This window comes from Procambarus clarkii, chromosome 39 (assembly GCF_040958095.1).
Source record: "Procambarus clarkii isolate CNS0578487 chromosome 39, FALCON_Pclarkii_2.0, whole genome shotgun sequence".
Lineage (NCBI taxonomy): Eukaryota > Metazoa > Arthropoda > Malacostraca > Decapoda > Cambaridae > Procambarus > Procambarus clarkii.
In genome coordinates this window covers 4,496,433-4,513,467 of record NC_091188.1, presented here as the reverse complement: position 1 = coordinate 4,513,467, position 17,035 = coordinate 4,496,433, and the positions used below count along the sequence as shown (strand labels likewise).

General features: G+C 42.8%; 1 protein-coding gene across 1 annotated transcript in view; it reads right to left on the bottom strand.

Moving 5' to 3' along the window:
• The window catches only part of LOC123760499 (CD109 antigen), a 74,473-nt gene extending 57,872 nt beyond the window's left edge, over positions 1-16,601 (bottom strand). Inside the window, exons 1-3 of the mRNA XM_045746188.2 lie at positions 16,477-16,601; positions 7,929-8,263; positions 954-1,134 (exon numbers count right to left, since the gene is read on the bottom strand). Coding sequence (XP_045602144.2) covers positions 954-1,134; positions 7,929-8,140 — 393 coding nt within the window. The 5' untranslated portion in view covers positions 8,141-8,263; positions 16,477-16,601. The remainder of the gene's footprint in view (positions 1-953; positions 1,135-7,928; positions 8,264-16,476) is intronic.
• Positions 16,602-17,035: the final 434 nt, after the last annotated feature.

The window sequence follows — 17,035 nt, the reverse complement described above, 5'->3', positions numbered from 1 at the left end:
TTTTATAAGCTGCTACGAGGCTATCCACTGGCAGTTGTGTTACTCGGTGCAATACATATATATTTAATGTTTAATAATATGTAATGTACATTGCATATTTATAATGATAAATGTTTTAGCAAATATGAATAAATATTGCAGAGAAGGCCACAGTGACCCGGCTGAACCATGACAAGCCTCCAGCACCAGGGGGGGTGCGGGGGGGGGGGGGAGGGGGAGGTAAAAACCTCCGGGTTTTATTCTTAAAACTTACCCAGCCCGTGTTGGTTTTATATATATTTAGTCAATAAATAAATATTGCAAGTTTAAATCTAAATAGAAATAAAGAATCTTTATTTTTATTTAGAGGGTTTTTTAAGTGAAACAAAAAACTCAACTACTGCACATCGTTTGTTAAATATTGTGAGTAAACATATGAGGTTCAGAGGAACTCTTAGATTTAGAATAAAACTGAAGGTGACCTCATCTTGTGAGCTGACCAGTCCGCGAGGCTTGACAAGCCGTCACAGCTTTTATTTATTTATTTATTTATTTATTTATATACAAGAAGGTATATTGGGTTAGAGAGAATACATAGCATAGTGTTTACAATCTTGTAAAGCCACTAGTACGCGCAGCGTTTCGGGCAGGTCCTTAATCTAACAGATAATTTAAAGTAGGTAAATTCTAGCAGAATTAATAAAATAACAGATACATTGCAAGAAAAAAAAGAGATGAGAGAGATTAGTAAGTATAGTAAAGCACATTGGTATATTAAAGCTCTGATTTGTTTCGCTCTTATATGTTTCACACAATGTTTCTGGACCACCTGGCTTGAAAAGATGTGACTGAGAACTCTCTGAGAGCATCCAAGAATTCGTATCTAATCTCAAACTCACAATCTCATGAAGACGGGGGGTTTTCACCATTGTGAAACAAGGGGGGGGGGGGAACAAGACTACGTATCGACGTACCTTCAGGAGGATCTCGGAGATTTCCTTTGGTTGGAGGAAGACCTTGCCGAAGGCGACCTGCCGCCCGTCGTGGGCGAGGGCGGCCCTGACGGTGAGGGGGTGGGCGGGGTCCAGAGCCTCCACCACCACCCGGTACACAGACCCGGGCACCACGCTCCTCCCGCTCACCACCACCCACTTCCTGCAACACCACAAAATACACACCACTTTAGAAAAGGTTAATTTTAGAACTATTAGCAGGGCACTATGGGAATATTATATGTAGTTTTATACATTCTCTCATTCTCTCATTCTCTCTCTCTCTCTCTCTCTCTCTCTCTCTCTCTCTCTCTCTCTCTCTCTCTCTCTCTCTCTCTCTCTCTCTCTCTCTCTCTCTCTCTCATATATTATATATATTTATTATATTATATATATGCAGGGGGGGGGGAAGCCAGCAGAGCCTGGGTGGACCTGGCCTAATTAAACCTGATAAATAAAACCCAAAAAAACTATGATGAGTAGATTTGTTTTCTGCTGACATTAGTAATGTTTTATGATACGGTAAAAATAAATCTGAAATAATTTTAGAGGGTCAACCCAGTTTTACAGACTCCAGATTTTAATGGGAGCAGTTTGGCCAACCTTGACCCGCCCTTGTTGGGCATCTACCCTTCAGCAATCACCGTGCAAAAATGAGTAAGTCTAGCCACAAGCATCTGACCTCCAACCTTGGACAAACATTCTCTTCTTATTGATAAAGATGTTAAGGAATATGACCAAAAGGGTGAGATCAATGATTCTAGCGCGAATATTCTCATTATTTCTTACGTTTATAACTTGGAAAGGAAATTGAAAACGTAACTCTCTAAAGTTCCTTTTACAATTTGGCCTGATGCAATGAGATGCATTTTATTGAACCTGTCAACATTTTCGGAGGTAGAGGGAAAATAGATAAGTTACCTGAAGCTGCCGAAAATAAACCAAGAAGGATGAGTTACAATTAAGTGTTATAGTCAGTCCATGTTGACTAGAGAGGAAGGTGAGACGAGATGGATATTCTGCCGAGGTTTTGAGGAAGATAGTATATACCTAAATACATAATTGTTGAAACACGGATGAGAGTGTTCGGTATATATATAGTGCTTCACTAACGTGTAATCTATTATTGTCTTTCTATTGGTATTATTGGTAGAAAATTGGTAGATTGGTAGTGTGGTAGAAAATATGTGACCTTTGATACTGCCATGTTGTCTGTGCATTGGCAGGCCCCTTAAGGAGACGTTGTCGTTTAGCTTACACATAGAAATCACAATTGCGTGATGCATCAAATGAACAAATCCACAACCGTGACGAGGATTCGAACCTGCGTCCGAGAGCATCCCAGACCCTGCCTTAATCGACTGAGCTACGACATGGTCGACTCCTTTTTGACCATGTCGTAGCTCAGTCGATTAAGGCAGCGTCTGGGATGCTCTCGGACGCAGGTTCGAATCCTCGTCACGGCCCTTGTGGATGTGTTCGTATAGCTTACATATTGAGATCAATGGGGTTAACCGTCTCCAAGTACATATGTGAGAGCATAGATGACAGTCGTTTCTTTCAGGGAATTTTGATTCGTGTCGAGAGAGTTCTTCAACAGCATGTTGGCAGTTTTATTAAAGTATATTGTGAGCTGTATGTTCTGCGATGGTGGTAGTGGTAGTGATGGTGGTGGTGGTTTTAGTGATAGTGGTGATGGTGGTGATGGTGATAGTGGTAGTGATGATGGTAGTGGTAGTGATGGTGGTGGTGGTTTTAGTGATAGTGGTGATGGTAATAGTGGTAGTGATGGTGGTGGTGGTTTTAGTGATAGTGGTGATGGTAATAGTGGTAGTGATGGTGGTGGTGGTTTTAGTGATAGTGGTGATGGTAATAGTGGTAGTGATGGTGGTGGTGGTTTTAGTGATAGTGGTGATGGTAATAGTGGTAGTGATGGTGGTGGTGGTAGTGATGGTGGTGGTAGTTTTAGTGGTAGTGATGATGGTAGTGGTAGTGATGGTGGTGGTGGTTTTAGTGATAGTGGTGATGGTAATAGTGGTAGTGATGGTGGTGGTGGTAGTGATGGTGGTGGTAGTTTTAGTGATAGTGGTGATGGTAATAGTGGTAGTGATGGTGGTGGTGGTTTTAGTGATAGTGGTGATGGTAATAGTGGTAGTGATGGTGGTGGTGGTAGTGATGGTGGTGGTAGTTTTAGAGATAGTGATGATGGTGGTAGTGAGGGTGGTGGTGGTAGTTTCAGTACTGAGGTTGCGTTCACATTAATGAAGACGGTGGAGGGGCAACTCAGCACCATTAGTGATGTAAGAGGTTAGTATGTGTCCCCCTCCCCCCCCCCACCACCACAGTCGCCATTACAAATGTTCAACATGTCGTGGTGCAGGTGGCGGCCGCAGGTGTCCCTCACACCTGTTATACACATTATTAATTTTCACGCTCGCGGGTGTCCTGCACTCTGTGTTGGTGCAGCTGTATGCGAATAATCACCTTCCTGTTGTCGTACATCATGCTGGTCGCACGACAGCGTACACACACACACACACACACACACACACACACACACACACACACACACACACACACACACACACACACACACACACCTCCTGTTGATTGACGGTTGAGAGGCGGGACCAAAGAGCCAGAGCTCAACCCTCGCAAAGACAACTAGCTGAGTACAGCTAGGTGAGTACACACACACACACACACACACACACACACACACACACACGAGTTATGAGAAAAGGCTGCGTGAAATGCACCTCACGACACTGGAAGACAGAAGAGTGAGGGGAGACATGATCACAACCTACAAAATTCTCAGAGGTATTGACAGGGGTAGATAAGGATAAACTGTTTAACACGCGTGGTACGCGAACAAGGGGACACAGGTGGAAACTGAGTACCCAAATGAGCCACAGGGACGTGTGTGTGTGATAATCCTGTGTCCTTCCATATTACAAAATTACTGTTATCAAAGAGATCCTCGTTAACAACGGATTTCATAACACCTCCATTCACAGAGAAATAACAAGTGTCTGTGACGAAGACAACAGGACTAACGACAACCTCGCGTTTCTCTCACACAATAATATAAACGACCTGCAAATATAGTTGATGAACGCGGCACGGGAAGCAATTCTCCCCCAGCACTGTGACCTGCACCAACCCAGAGGACCGCGTCTGTCTCCCGACACACTACATGAAAATCTTCCCCCAAAGAAATTTAGCATCGTCACTGAAAACCAATATTATGATCCCTTCGAGGTCCTCCCTTGACGGCCCTACGAGGCGAACAATGAGTTCTCGGTACTGTCTCAAGGTTGCAGAAAGTAGCTGACAAACGCTTCTATATAGTAGATACTCCGGCTGCGCCCGGGTCTCTCTTTTCACCTCCCTCCCCCTCTGTTCGCCATGCGCTCCCACCCTTTTCTTTTCTCATCTGTCCCCTCTATCATCTCTCTCCCTGTATCCACTCCCCACCCCCTTCTTCCCCGTTTTCTCTCTCTCGGGAAGATATTAAGAGATAATTGGGGGAGGAAGAGAAGAAATAGCCTAAGTTACTCTATCCCTTTTGAGATGTATTTTATTGTCTCAATAAACGTATTTGAACTTGAGAGATAATTAGAGAATTATCTGGAGATAAGTACTAAGACGTGACCAGCGGATGCTTTCAAGGCTTGAGATCCTAGGCGCTGTTGTGAGCTTGTATATACAGATATATGTGAAATATATTGTATACATACTGTGCAATATAGTTACATATAGTTAATGGTGTTTTTTCTAACTTCTCTTTCTCTATCGCGACCAATTCACTGAAGAGTACTGGTGCATGCAAGTGAATATATGAGTAGTAGTCACCGGGGCCTGACTAGCCTGAGTGGATAGCGCTTCGAATTCGTAGACCTTGAGGTTCTGGGTTCGATCCCTGGTGAAGGCGGAAACAAATGGGCAAAGTTTCTTTCACCCTGATGCACCCTGTTCACCTAGCAGTAAATAGGTACTCTGGGAGTTAGACCGCTGCTACTGGCTGCTTCCTGAGGGTGTGTAACAAATAAGGAGGCCTGGTCGAGGACCGGGCCGCGGGGACGCTAAGCCCCGAAATCATCTCAAGATAATCTCAAGATAAGATAGTCGTGCCGTGCGCGAATTCAGCTACCCCGTGGCGGGAAGGTGAACAGAGTAAGAAGTTGTTGTTGTTGTTTAAGATTCGCTACCTGGAACAAAAAGTTCCAAGTAGCACGGGCTATGGTGAGCCCGTGTGTGTAAGAAGATGTCTGTGACTTTAATTGTTAGGTGAGGCTGCAGGGTTATGAGGGTAGGTCTACACACATGCCTGGGGTTATAGGGGGTAGGCGTACACACAGACCTGGGGTTATGGGGGGTAGGTCTACACACAGCCCTGGGGTTATAGGGGGTAGGCGTACACACAGACCTGGGGTTATGGGGGGTAGGTCTACACACAGCCCTGGGGTTATAGGGGGTAGGCGTACACACAGACCTGGGGTTATGGGGGGTAGGTCTACACACAGACCTGGGGTTATGGGGGGTAGGTCTACACACAGCCCTGGGGTTATAGGGGGTAGGCGTACACACAGACCTGGGGTTATAGGGGGTAGGCGTACACACAGACCTGGGGTTATAGGGGGTAGGTCTACACACAGCCCTGGGGTTATAGGGGGTAGGCGTACACACAGACCTGGGGTTATGGGGGGTAGGTCTACACACAGCCCTGGGGTTATAGGGGGTAGGCGTACACACAGACCTGGGGTTATAGGGGGTAGGCGTACACACAGACCTGGGGTTATAGGGGGTAGGCGTACACACAGACCTGGGGTTATAGGGGGTAGGCGTACACACAGACCTGGGGTTATAGGGGGTAGGCGTACACACAGACCTGGGGTTATAGGGGGTAGGCGTACACACAGACCAGGGGTTATAGGGGGTAGGCGTACACACAGACCTGGGGTTATGGGGGGTAGGCGTACACACAGACCTGGGGTTATGAGGGGTAGGTCTACACACAGCCCTGGGGTTATAGGGGGTAGGCGTACACACAGACCTGGGGTTATAGGGGGTAGGCGTACACACAGCCCTGGGGTTATAGGGGGTAGGCGTACACACAGCCCTGGGGTTATAGGGGGTAGGCGTACACACAGACCTGGGGTTATGGCGACGCTACATGCGTCATGACATACGACTCAACTCCTTAGTAAACAAACATCTTAATTAAGAAAGCTTCCAGGGATCAGAATAATCCTCTGACAGGTAAGTGTGACAAGTAATTAACACAAAGGTATAATTTCTTGGGCGTAACGAGTAAGATTGTTGTTGTAAAATGAATTAAGAGAATTCAATTAAAATGTGTTAACATTTATGTGTTTTTTTTATTTTTCGAAAACTGCGGTGCAAAAAAAAAAGTATAGAAGAAAATCTATATATGTTTCTGTAAGGTGATATATACGTATTAATAAAACAACCACCACTCTCTCAAGACGCCCCCAACCACTTGGGCTGGACGGTAGAGCGAGGGGTCTCGCTTCATGCAGGTCGGCGTTCAATCCCCGACCGTCCCCCAAGTGGTTGGGCACCATTCCTGTCCCTCCGTCCCATCCCAAATCCTTATTCTGATCCCTTCCCAGTGCTATATAGTCGTGATGACTTGGCGCTTTCTCCTGATAGCCCCTTAGATTCTCTCAAGACGTCTTAACATATATGTACATCAGTGTACATATACATGTACATGTGTGAGACATTCACACATTTCCATAGCCACACTATAACGTTCTTTTGTCACAATATAAAGTTCATGGCCATAGTGTAAAGTTCACAGTCACAATATAAAGTTCATGGCCATAGTGTAAAGTTCACAGTCACAATATAAAGTTCATGGCCATAGTGTAAAGTTCACAGTCACAATATAAAGTTCAAAGGTCGAAATATAACATCCATGATCACACCATAACGTCCGTAATCACAATATAAAGTTCAAAGTGACATTATAATGTTCATAATCACAATATGACGTTCATAAACAGAATACATCAATAATGACAACATTCATATAGAAGAATATAATGACTTATCATTCTGAAAATGAAACCCGTCCTCGACTCAAGTCCATTCCATCCAGTGGTCGACCCCACAGACACAGTTATCAATTTTTGCATGCTGTTCATTCAAAACAGGAATTTTCTCAAATATAAATTATTATAATATATTAGCATATTGTGCATATATAGGCATAGGTTAGGTTAGTTCAGGTGTTTAGGTTCTGTTGGCGATTATTTGTATTTGTAGTACGTGGGTGAAGCATTTACAGCGTTGTGGATCGAGCAAAATTCGTCAGTGAAGCACTTGTTCCGGAAGTGTTTGAACGTCATCAGTTGCGAGTCGTGTGTAAACAGTTTTTCATTCATAAACAGGGGGTTTGGCGGGTGCATGGAATCACTTTTGGGTCTTTGTTTGGAGGACGGGCTGGAAAATGGGGCACTCAACTAGAAAACAAAACACTGGGTTCAGCTCGTCCCTCAGAGTTGTCACAACGTCAAAAGAATGATGTACTAAGTTACCCGAAGCTGAACTAACCAAGGACCCACAAATAGAAAACGTGATCCCGGTAATTTCGCGAGTCGCTTGATTTATAGTACACCATATTTTGGACTTTGGGGGGATTTAAACGTCAAAATGCGATGTATTGTTCAAAAGTAGAGGTATGTCAGTGGCTCATGACAATCTAAGACAGTCTGGGAGAGCCTTCCTTTCCACCAAGTAACGGAAACCTAATTTACAATTTATTGAAAATTGTTGGATAGTACGTCTTCTTAAGTCATTTATCACTTATGATCCTATCACCACATTAAGTCATAATTTTCTATAACAAAAAATCTTAACATTTGTTTAAACTATAAAAGCATTTTGTTATAAGTTAATTATTAATAAATGATTGAGGATACTTACGCCTCCGTTTTCTTTCCGTCGCGCGGGAAAGCGAGGCGGACATGAGAGAAGTGCTTGTGGAGACGCGATCTCTTGGCGAAGTTAATGTTGATCCTCGATCTGTCGGTGAAGATCGAGGTGCCAGGCCTTACCTCTTCTGCCAGGGCCCCCAGGGCCACAAGGACCACTAGTGACCACAACAACCTGATGGCTCCACTTCTCGTACACTCCATATCTCTCTTAGTCTTTTTAGTCTATCAACATAATGTAGAAACTTCCCTAATGGAAGGTTTTCTGCGCAGGGCGTCACAGCGAGGCTTTATTTTAATTGATGCACGTTTTCATATCATTCATATCTGCAAGAGAGAGAGTGAGAAAATTGTTTTAGTTTATTTATATACAAAAATTACGGGACTAATGGGTTGTGAGAGTACACACGCTGGCGATTAAATGGCACATTCAAGCAAAGCCACTAACACGCACAGCGTTTCGGACAGGTCCTTAAGCTGAAGAAAGAGTTTGCCGTGAAATCAAAACTTGGAGGAGGAATAGTCAATAGCGAATAAAAATAAATGTAATGATAAGTACATAGTAACAGAATTTGAATTCACATAATTACATCAGTATAGTGGTGATAAAAAATGATATAGTGATGTAGTTGCATTAATAGATAGTAAAATATGGTTTTAGTTAGTAGCACAAAATAGTGTGTTTGTTCGAAATAACGTGTAGGTGGGATACTATGATGGTGAAATTGGGTACTTTATAGTTTTACATTTGAATGAAGTATAAGTCAGACAATTAATTCAGTTGGGAATGAGTTCCAAACATTTGGTCCTTTTATTTTCATGGCGTGTTTGTGCAGATTTAACCTGACTCTGGGAATATCAAAGGGATAGTTATTTCTGGTCTTATGTTGATGGGTTCTGTTACAGTATCAGGATGGAGCGGGCGGTACCCGGGTCGAAGGGGTACAGAGCGGTGCCCGGCTCGACCCCAAAAGGTTATACCATTTACGAGTGCAACCTGGTACGACCCCAGCATGTTCATGGAGTTGATGAAATATGTGTACCAGTGAACCACACATGACCCTAATCCACCTCTCTACTCACACTCGCCCAGTTGATGTGTCAGTCTCAACTCTACACTACTCCTTCCAGTACTCTCCCTTGTCCCTTTCTCCAGTGGTAAACCCCCCCTTCTACCTCATCCTTCACCTCTTATTTTTTAAACAATCCCCCTCATACCCCCCGACCGTCTACACCTTCCCCTTCGCCTTTTTTCCGCTTCTATCCCCCCCATCCTTCATCCTTCTAACCCGCACCTCCAACTTCCTCTCTCAGCTCTCACCCCACACACCCCAGAGCCACCACCAACCACAAAACCAAACATTACCTTTTATGTCCGCATTCTCACCCCAGCCACTCCTCCCCAGCACACAACATACTTCCGCCCGTCACATCCCTCCACACCCTTAGCCAGGAGGGGCGAAGGTAAGTGGAGGGCTCCACTTACCCCTCCACCCCAACATAAGTCAAAGTAATACGGAGGGCTCCCCCCAACATGCGCTAAATTATAAGGAAAGACACAGAGGAGCTGAAAGAGAACTGGGGTTCGTTTATAATTAAAAAAGGTTGGCCACCTTTGATAAACTTGCAACACTAAATTGCAATGAGGTTATCTTGAGGTTATCTTGACATGATTTCGGGGCTTTAGTGTCCCCGCGGCCCGGTCCTCGACCAGGCCTCCACCCCCAGGAAGCAGCCCGTGACAGCTGACTAACACCCAAGTGCCTATTTTACTGCTAGGTAACAGGGGCATAGGGTGAAAGAAACTTTGCCCATTGTTTCTCGCCGGCGCCTGGGATCGAACCCAGGACCACAGGATCACAAATCCAGCGTGCTGTCCGCTCAGCCGACCGGCTCCCATGAGGTCGAAGCCCACGTCACGAAAACTCTAATTGCAGGAAACTAGAAAATTGTTGTCACTCATTTTGTAGCATCCCAGTCGAAGTATTACTGATGATCTTGACAGGGATATGAGGACAAGAACAAGGCAACTGTGGGTATATGCAAAAGTGAGGCCGATGTGTCTACTGGAATGATATTAAAAAAAATAGTTCCTATTCAATTTAGAAATAGCGATCATAGCTATTTTATATGTTTCCCGGAGGAAAATCTTGGGCACTACACCCGGAGCAGATGGCACTGACAGTTGTGCAAAAGACATTGTATAAACTACTTGTTACAGAACCTGATGTTTGTAACACAGACAACTCTAAACCAAACAAGTCATTCGACACTAATGATTTATTTGATACTCATAAAATAATCAATTAACTCTGCAGTTAGCAGCGTGGACTATTGTTAACGTAGTGCCATATTGATTAAGGGAGCCATATCTCTACCTAATAACTAAGATCCATTTACCTTAACATCAATTGTTGGGAAGTTATTTGAATTAATAACTTGCAAGCTCCATTCATAATTATCTTGAACAGCATAATTTAATAAATAATGCAAAGTACGTCCTTTCAAAATAGCTCCCACGATATTCAAACACTTCTCATGCAGTGGACAGTGATTATAGAACTATATTGTTTATATTGACCACGGTACATCAAAGGTAAATTAGGAAAGTCACTGAGTAACAACAAACAGCATGAAGTTTGAGTAGTACGTCTACTCACAGCTGTGAGTAGACGTACTCAAGTACGTCTAGTCCAGTCCCTCCTGCAGGAGAGACTCCCACGACCTCATTGAGATCTGCAACAGGAGACACCTCACTACCCCAGTAAGCGGACGGTTGCCTAAGTGCAGAGTGGGAGGCATAACCTATTTTATTACATCAGCCAAATATATCATATACGAGAGATACTTTGATTTGAACGTTGTAGGAGGGGGAAACTCCTGCCCCGTCCGGGTTTACACGGACCAGAACCTCCTGGACTAATTCATCATATACAAACCTTCATAATATATATATGTACAATACTCGAGTTCATAACGTAGGCGTTAAACAACGTGGCCCGGGAGTGTGCTAACCGCACCTCACACAATTCTTGCGCCACCACCCACTCTTATACAAAGAAACGTCTTGAGTGTATATAATGGATTTAACACGCTGTGAAGAATGCCTTTAGGAAGCACAGTTAGGATGGCTGGAGGATGTCAAGGCCATAGTCTGTTGCCTCAGCATCCTGGGGGTCGTCGAGGGGTGAGACGGCAGTCACAGGGTACAGGTAGTTATCATAAACTCTAATTAATCAAATATTTTTACAAGTCGAGATGCTTCTGATAACCTGGAGTTCTATGTTGGTCCTCCAGCAGTACACTGTTCCATCACCACCTCTGCTGGTCCTCGTCTTGAAGCAGTAACTTAGAAAATTTTATATTGTTAGTCACAATCTCTGTTCTACCGAATATACTTAAGATACCGAAAAAATCTTGAAACATTGCTGGTAGTTATAGACGATCCTTCTAATATGTCGCCGTATAATGAGGATAACTTGTGTGCAGTAGTCCGGAAAGCACATTATGTAGTTAATGGTCTCAATTAAGCACATTGAGAATGGTCCAGGACGGACCGAAACGTCGTCGTCCCTTCACCTTTTAGTGTGTGGTCTGGTCAACATACTTCAGCCACGTTATTGTGACTCATCGCCTGCATATGTAGTTAATTATTGCATGATACGCCCTTCAAGCCCCGATTTATTTGACCTAAATGGTGTCAAATTAAATTTGGCCAAATAAATTGGTTTAGCACGAAAGGGAAACTTGTAAATCTAAACTGGTCTCCAAAATAAAAACAAAACTTCCGTTTACAAACTCAGGTCTGAACTAATCTCAACAAACACAGTGATAACAAATCTCAGCAATAAAGATCTAACAAAATTTCAACAAATACAGACCTAAATCACTCTCAATAATTACCCACATACCAGAGCTCAACTTTTAAATTAACAACAAGCTGTTTAATCAGAATATTTTTTGTATTAATACATGAGGTACATCTGCATTAATGCAGCTACCCAAGACTATATGAAGTGGAGAACAGTGTGTCAAAAAAGTTAACTAGGTGATGCTAAAAAATCCCCATCACACAGGATGGTTAGTCATACAGAGGCATGTGATCAGTAGTCTGCACTGGCAGACTCCGGATGCATTTTGAGGATATCATCAACACAAGAGTGAATAAGGTAGCAGTGGTAGCTATAAATAAAAAAACAAATCCAGATATAACTCTACGGTCTTATATAATCAGCTTTCAGTAACAACTATCATCTAAGCCTTTAATTGCGTCTTCCACTTACTGTGGCGAGAAACAATATATTCCAAGTCATATTACACCTAAAATATTACAAATATAATTATCATAATTTAAAAAGTCACCAGCTGCCACCTCAGAATATTTGTATAACAATTCTGTATTAATATTCGCGTTACAAACCTGACACAACTCCTTCCAGTATTCTCCCTCGTCACTTTCAGTTGCACTTTCAGTAGTTACATTACTAGATAGTAAAATATTGTGTTAGTAGCACAAAATAGTGTGTTTGTTCAAAATAACGTGTAGCAGAAGGTGGGATACTATGATGGTGAAATTGGGTACTTAATAGTTCTACATTTGAATACTTTATAGTTCTACATTTGAATTTTGCAGCATCATACAGTGTTGCAGCACCATACAGTGTTGCAGCGTTATACAGTGTTGCAGCACCATACAGTGTTGCAGCGTTACTTGGAAGCACATAATCTTCCAAGGCGAAAATTATGAGAACTTGAATTATAAAGCTCCTTAAACAATAATCGTATGCGCCTAATTAACACTAAATTTCATCAAGGAAGAGAGATTGGTCGTCAGTATATTATATCTCTCGTCTCCTAAGAAACCGGATTTAACAATTGATACTCATTCAACTAAGTTTTTATGTATAGTTTCAACACGAAATGTGTACTACTCTCTTCTTGGCAAGGACATGTGTCGAGTACCCTTGGAAAGTGAATGTGTCACCAGCTGGAAGGAATGTTTAGTCATGCCAGACATCTCCCAAAAGGAAATTATGCCTGCGGACTGGGATGCGGTTAATAGTGCGTCATATGCAGATGACTACAGCATGCCTGATGCCTAAGATCAGCATTGCTATCTGTCGCACCGACGCCTTACTGCCTCCTGAGAGGAAGGTAATCACAGCACCTCCCTTCTCAGATGTTTCTCCACAACACTGGAACACCACACAACTCCTCAGTCGTACTCTCTGGACCCTCCTCTCCTTTCTTTCACATATGGCTTTACTCAAGCCGTCCAAGACACTGTTCGTCCGCCTACACACACACACGGGTCCGGTAAGTGACTTGGTCATCCTGTTACTGTGTCCCTGCCACATAAGTGTATTACAGTTCACCACCCTCAGACTTGTCACTCATACCACGTCTAGACTTGGTAAACCCACCTCACATACTCCAGCCGCTGCCCTCATAACTCATACTCACCGCTCGTACTCCGCAAGGACCGTTGCAAGGATCCCTGTGAGGACTGTTGGAGGGATCCCATGAACGACAATTTGGAGGGAAACCCGCGAAAGACAGCTGGAGGGATCCCAGGAACGACAATTTGGAGGGAAACCCGCGAAAGACAGCTGGAGGGATCCCAGGAACGACAATTTGGAGGGAAACCCGCGAAAGACAGCTGGAGGGATCCCATGAACGACAATTTGGAGGGAAACCCGCGAAAGACAGTTGGAAGATTCCCTGGAAAGACCGTTGGGAGGATGTCTAGGAAAAACAGTGTTGCAAGCCATGAAAGAAGCCAAGGTAAGGGGAGAAAGTCCTCATTAGGAAAATAATTAGCGCGTGTTGGGCGAGACAAAAATAGAGAAAAATATTTGTCAAGCACATTAGTGTGAAGTGAACAGCTAGTCTGATGAGCACAGGAAGTTTGAAGTGAGAGGGAGACACGAGGCTGCTCCTAACTAAATTGCATCCTTGCATAATATTGCAGCGTTACGCAATGTTGCAGCACCACACACAGTGTTGCAGCACCACACACAGTGTTGCAGCACCACACACAGTGTTGCAGCACCACACACAGTGTTGCAGCACCACACACACAGTGTTGCAGCACCACACACACAGTGTTGCAGCACCACACAGTTCTGCAGCTCCATGCAGCAGCCCCCCCCCCCCTCTCATTCAGGTCGGCGTTCAATTCCCGACCATCCAAGTTGTTGGGCACCATTCCATTTCTCCGTCCTATTCCAAATCCTTGTCCTCGTCCCTTCCATGTGCAATATAGTCGTAAAGGCTTAATTCTCCTGATAAAACTTTCCATATAGTGATGCAGCATCACACAATTGAATAGCTCCATACCGTGTTGAAGCCAAAAACAGCACTGCAGGATCACATAGTGTTGCAAAATCTCAAACGTTGAAGTAACACACAATAGGCTATGCGAGGCAGTTAATTTAAAATAGTCAACCACATCCTCTCACATATTTACCAAACTGACACCTGGAATGGCCCAGAGACTGCGTATTATGCTTTATCTGGTATTCCCTTTTTTATGCCAACAAACCTATTTGTAACCTATTATTTCCTCTACGTATTTTTTCTGAATCGAAACTCCCACCATTTCTCCCTTTCTTCAATTTTCTCTTCCTCCCATTCTCTCTTCTTAACATTTTCTATCTCCTCGTCCCAACTTCTCTCTTCCTCAAAATATATGTTCTCAACAAACACAACATTACTACAATGTTATTTTTTCTGTTGCTGTTGTTACCTTTATACAATATTGTCTGATGAACACCTTAATAATCTGCTGTAAAGCTCTATGAAAGACCAAACAATAATTTCAGACGTCATAGGAGTCGTTGGTTGTTGCAATAGAAGTCAATCCTACTTAAAGGGTGGCACGGGAATTGATCCCAACCATCCTATGACACTCCGTACACGAGACACTGGCAGCGTCTGGCCACCTACTTCGGAAAAATTGACAAAAAAAGACCTTTTCTGTTATACAGATATGCTTCAAATGCTAAATTAAAAATCACATGAAATTACTGGAGCTATAAAAATTATATTTTTGTACATATAAACCATATTGACCCTCTAAACAGACGTCTTGGTCTGAATGTAATCTTGAAAATTTCTTAAACATTTTAAACACACATGTTTTATGAACAAAATCGTATTTTATACAACAGCAACAGAGATATTCAAACAGGCTCAAATTACGTAGTTAACTAGCTTTCCTTAACTACAATATGCTTAAACTGTACGTGGTAGTTATTGTATACGTCAAGGTTATGGGCTATAGTTGAATTTTCATGCAATTCCCAAATAGTCGCTGAGGCGCTGGAATGAGAGTTATCACTACATCGCAGACTTGAAAGACACTCCATTCTTGTTCAACGATTCTCGAGTCTTTTATTTGTGTATTAAAATTACAAAATTACTCTTTTTCATAATATGATTTATGTAATATTTAAAACACTTGGTGGATGTTCTTGTTAACACATCAAGTTACATTTCATAATTTCGAGGAAAAATATGAAATTCTGATGAAAACTTGTGTTCTATTGCAATAAAATATTGAATATGAAACTATAAAACTTGGTTCATCTTTTGCACGCTAAAATTATAGTTTTATTCACATCCATATATCAACGTGGAACTCTGTTCAGATACAAATCATTATCTTTGCTGCAGAAAGTCGAGAAGCGAAAATGTTTCAATTTCAAAATTACAGAGCGACCAGAGAGTTCCTGTCGACGACCACTGGTGAACACGTGACTGGCCGACCTCATCTTTTTCAGCTTTGTTTACAATTATTAAACAGTTAATGAGCTCCGAAGCACCAGAAGGCTGTTTATAACAATAATAACAGTTGATTGGGAAGTTTTCATGCTTGTAAACTGTTTAATAAATGTAAACAAAGCCGACAAAGATTGAGGAAAGATGTACACGTTCGTAAGTACTTGTGTAACTGCTTCGTGAATCAGGCCTCAGGAGACCTCACAAGAAGTACGGAGGTGAGCAGCAGGCCCACTGCCACCTTGGCCACCTACATACATGCAATCATTTTCACCCATGTATCGAGCTATTACTATATGTTTAAAAAGTAATTAATCGATAGCCTCACTATTGCTAGCTGGTAATTGATTCCTCTCGTTCACATCGTTAAGACTTTGCGGTCTCGGGAACTTGGCGTAAATATCATCCATAGGGTAACAGAACTGAGGATTGCCAGTGATGGGCAGCGTTGTCTGTCAAGACGTGAAGCAGGACAGTAGGAGTGAGGGGCTCGAATCCCGTGCTTGTTATGGAGACATATTAAAATATTTAGTCTTCAAATCCGAGCCTTTCACATTATTCCATCCTGAGCTTTCAAGGAGCAAACAATAGAGTTTAGAACTAATGGTATGTTTCTGTTTGAATTCTTTTGTAATTATTTATTATTAGCGCGATATAAAACTCTGAGGTCTCTCAGATTTGCAACACTTAATATCATAAAATCTCCCATCTCCACGGCGATAAAATAATAATGCGAATTTTAATGAATTACGACGCACCTGGACCTAAGTTGCTCGTGAAGTATAGATTCACAGTGTTGATGGTCTTAACACCTCAGTAGTATGCGAGAGGTATGCAAAATAGGGAAAGCCTAGTTGCGCTCCGTCACTCGCCAGACTGACTGACTGACTGACGAGCGAGCACCACAACTCCCTCCATGTTTCTCCTCCTCCCCTGCTACCCGCTGTAACTGTAGCCTTGTATTTACGTTTACTAACTATTGTTAATTCCTACCATTGTTTACTCTCGTCGACCACCTTGGGTTTTTTTCTGGAACCTCTCAGTTAGGGATCATAATTCCCCCAAAGGTGGGAACCGTAGTTCATATGGTACAGCCCCGCTGTTGTGCCAAGTGCCTCACCATAGCCTGTGCTGCTTGGAACTTTTTGCTCCTAGAAGCTAAATCTAATAACAACAATTTACGCTTATTAACATATTCTACAGATACTCTGGCTACCAGCATCCTAATTTCTTTGCGAAATGCTTTTATTTACAAGTCGAGGAGGCAAAAATTATGTAATGGTAAACATATTTATGCGTTTGTTATATTATGCTGTG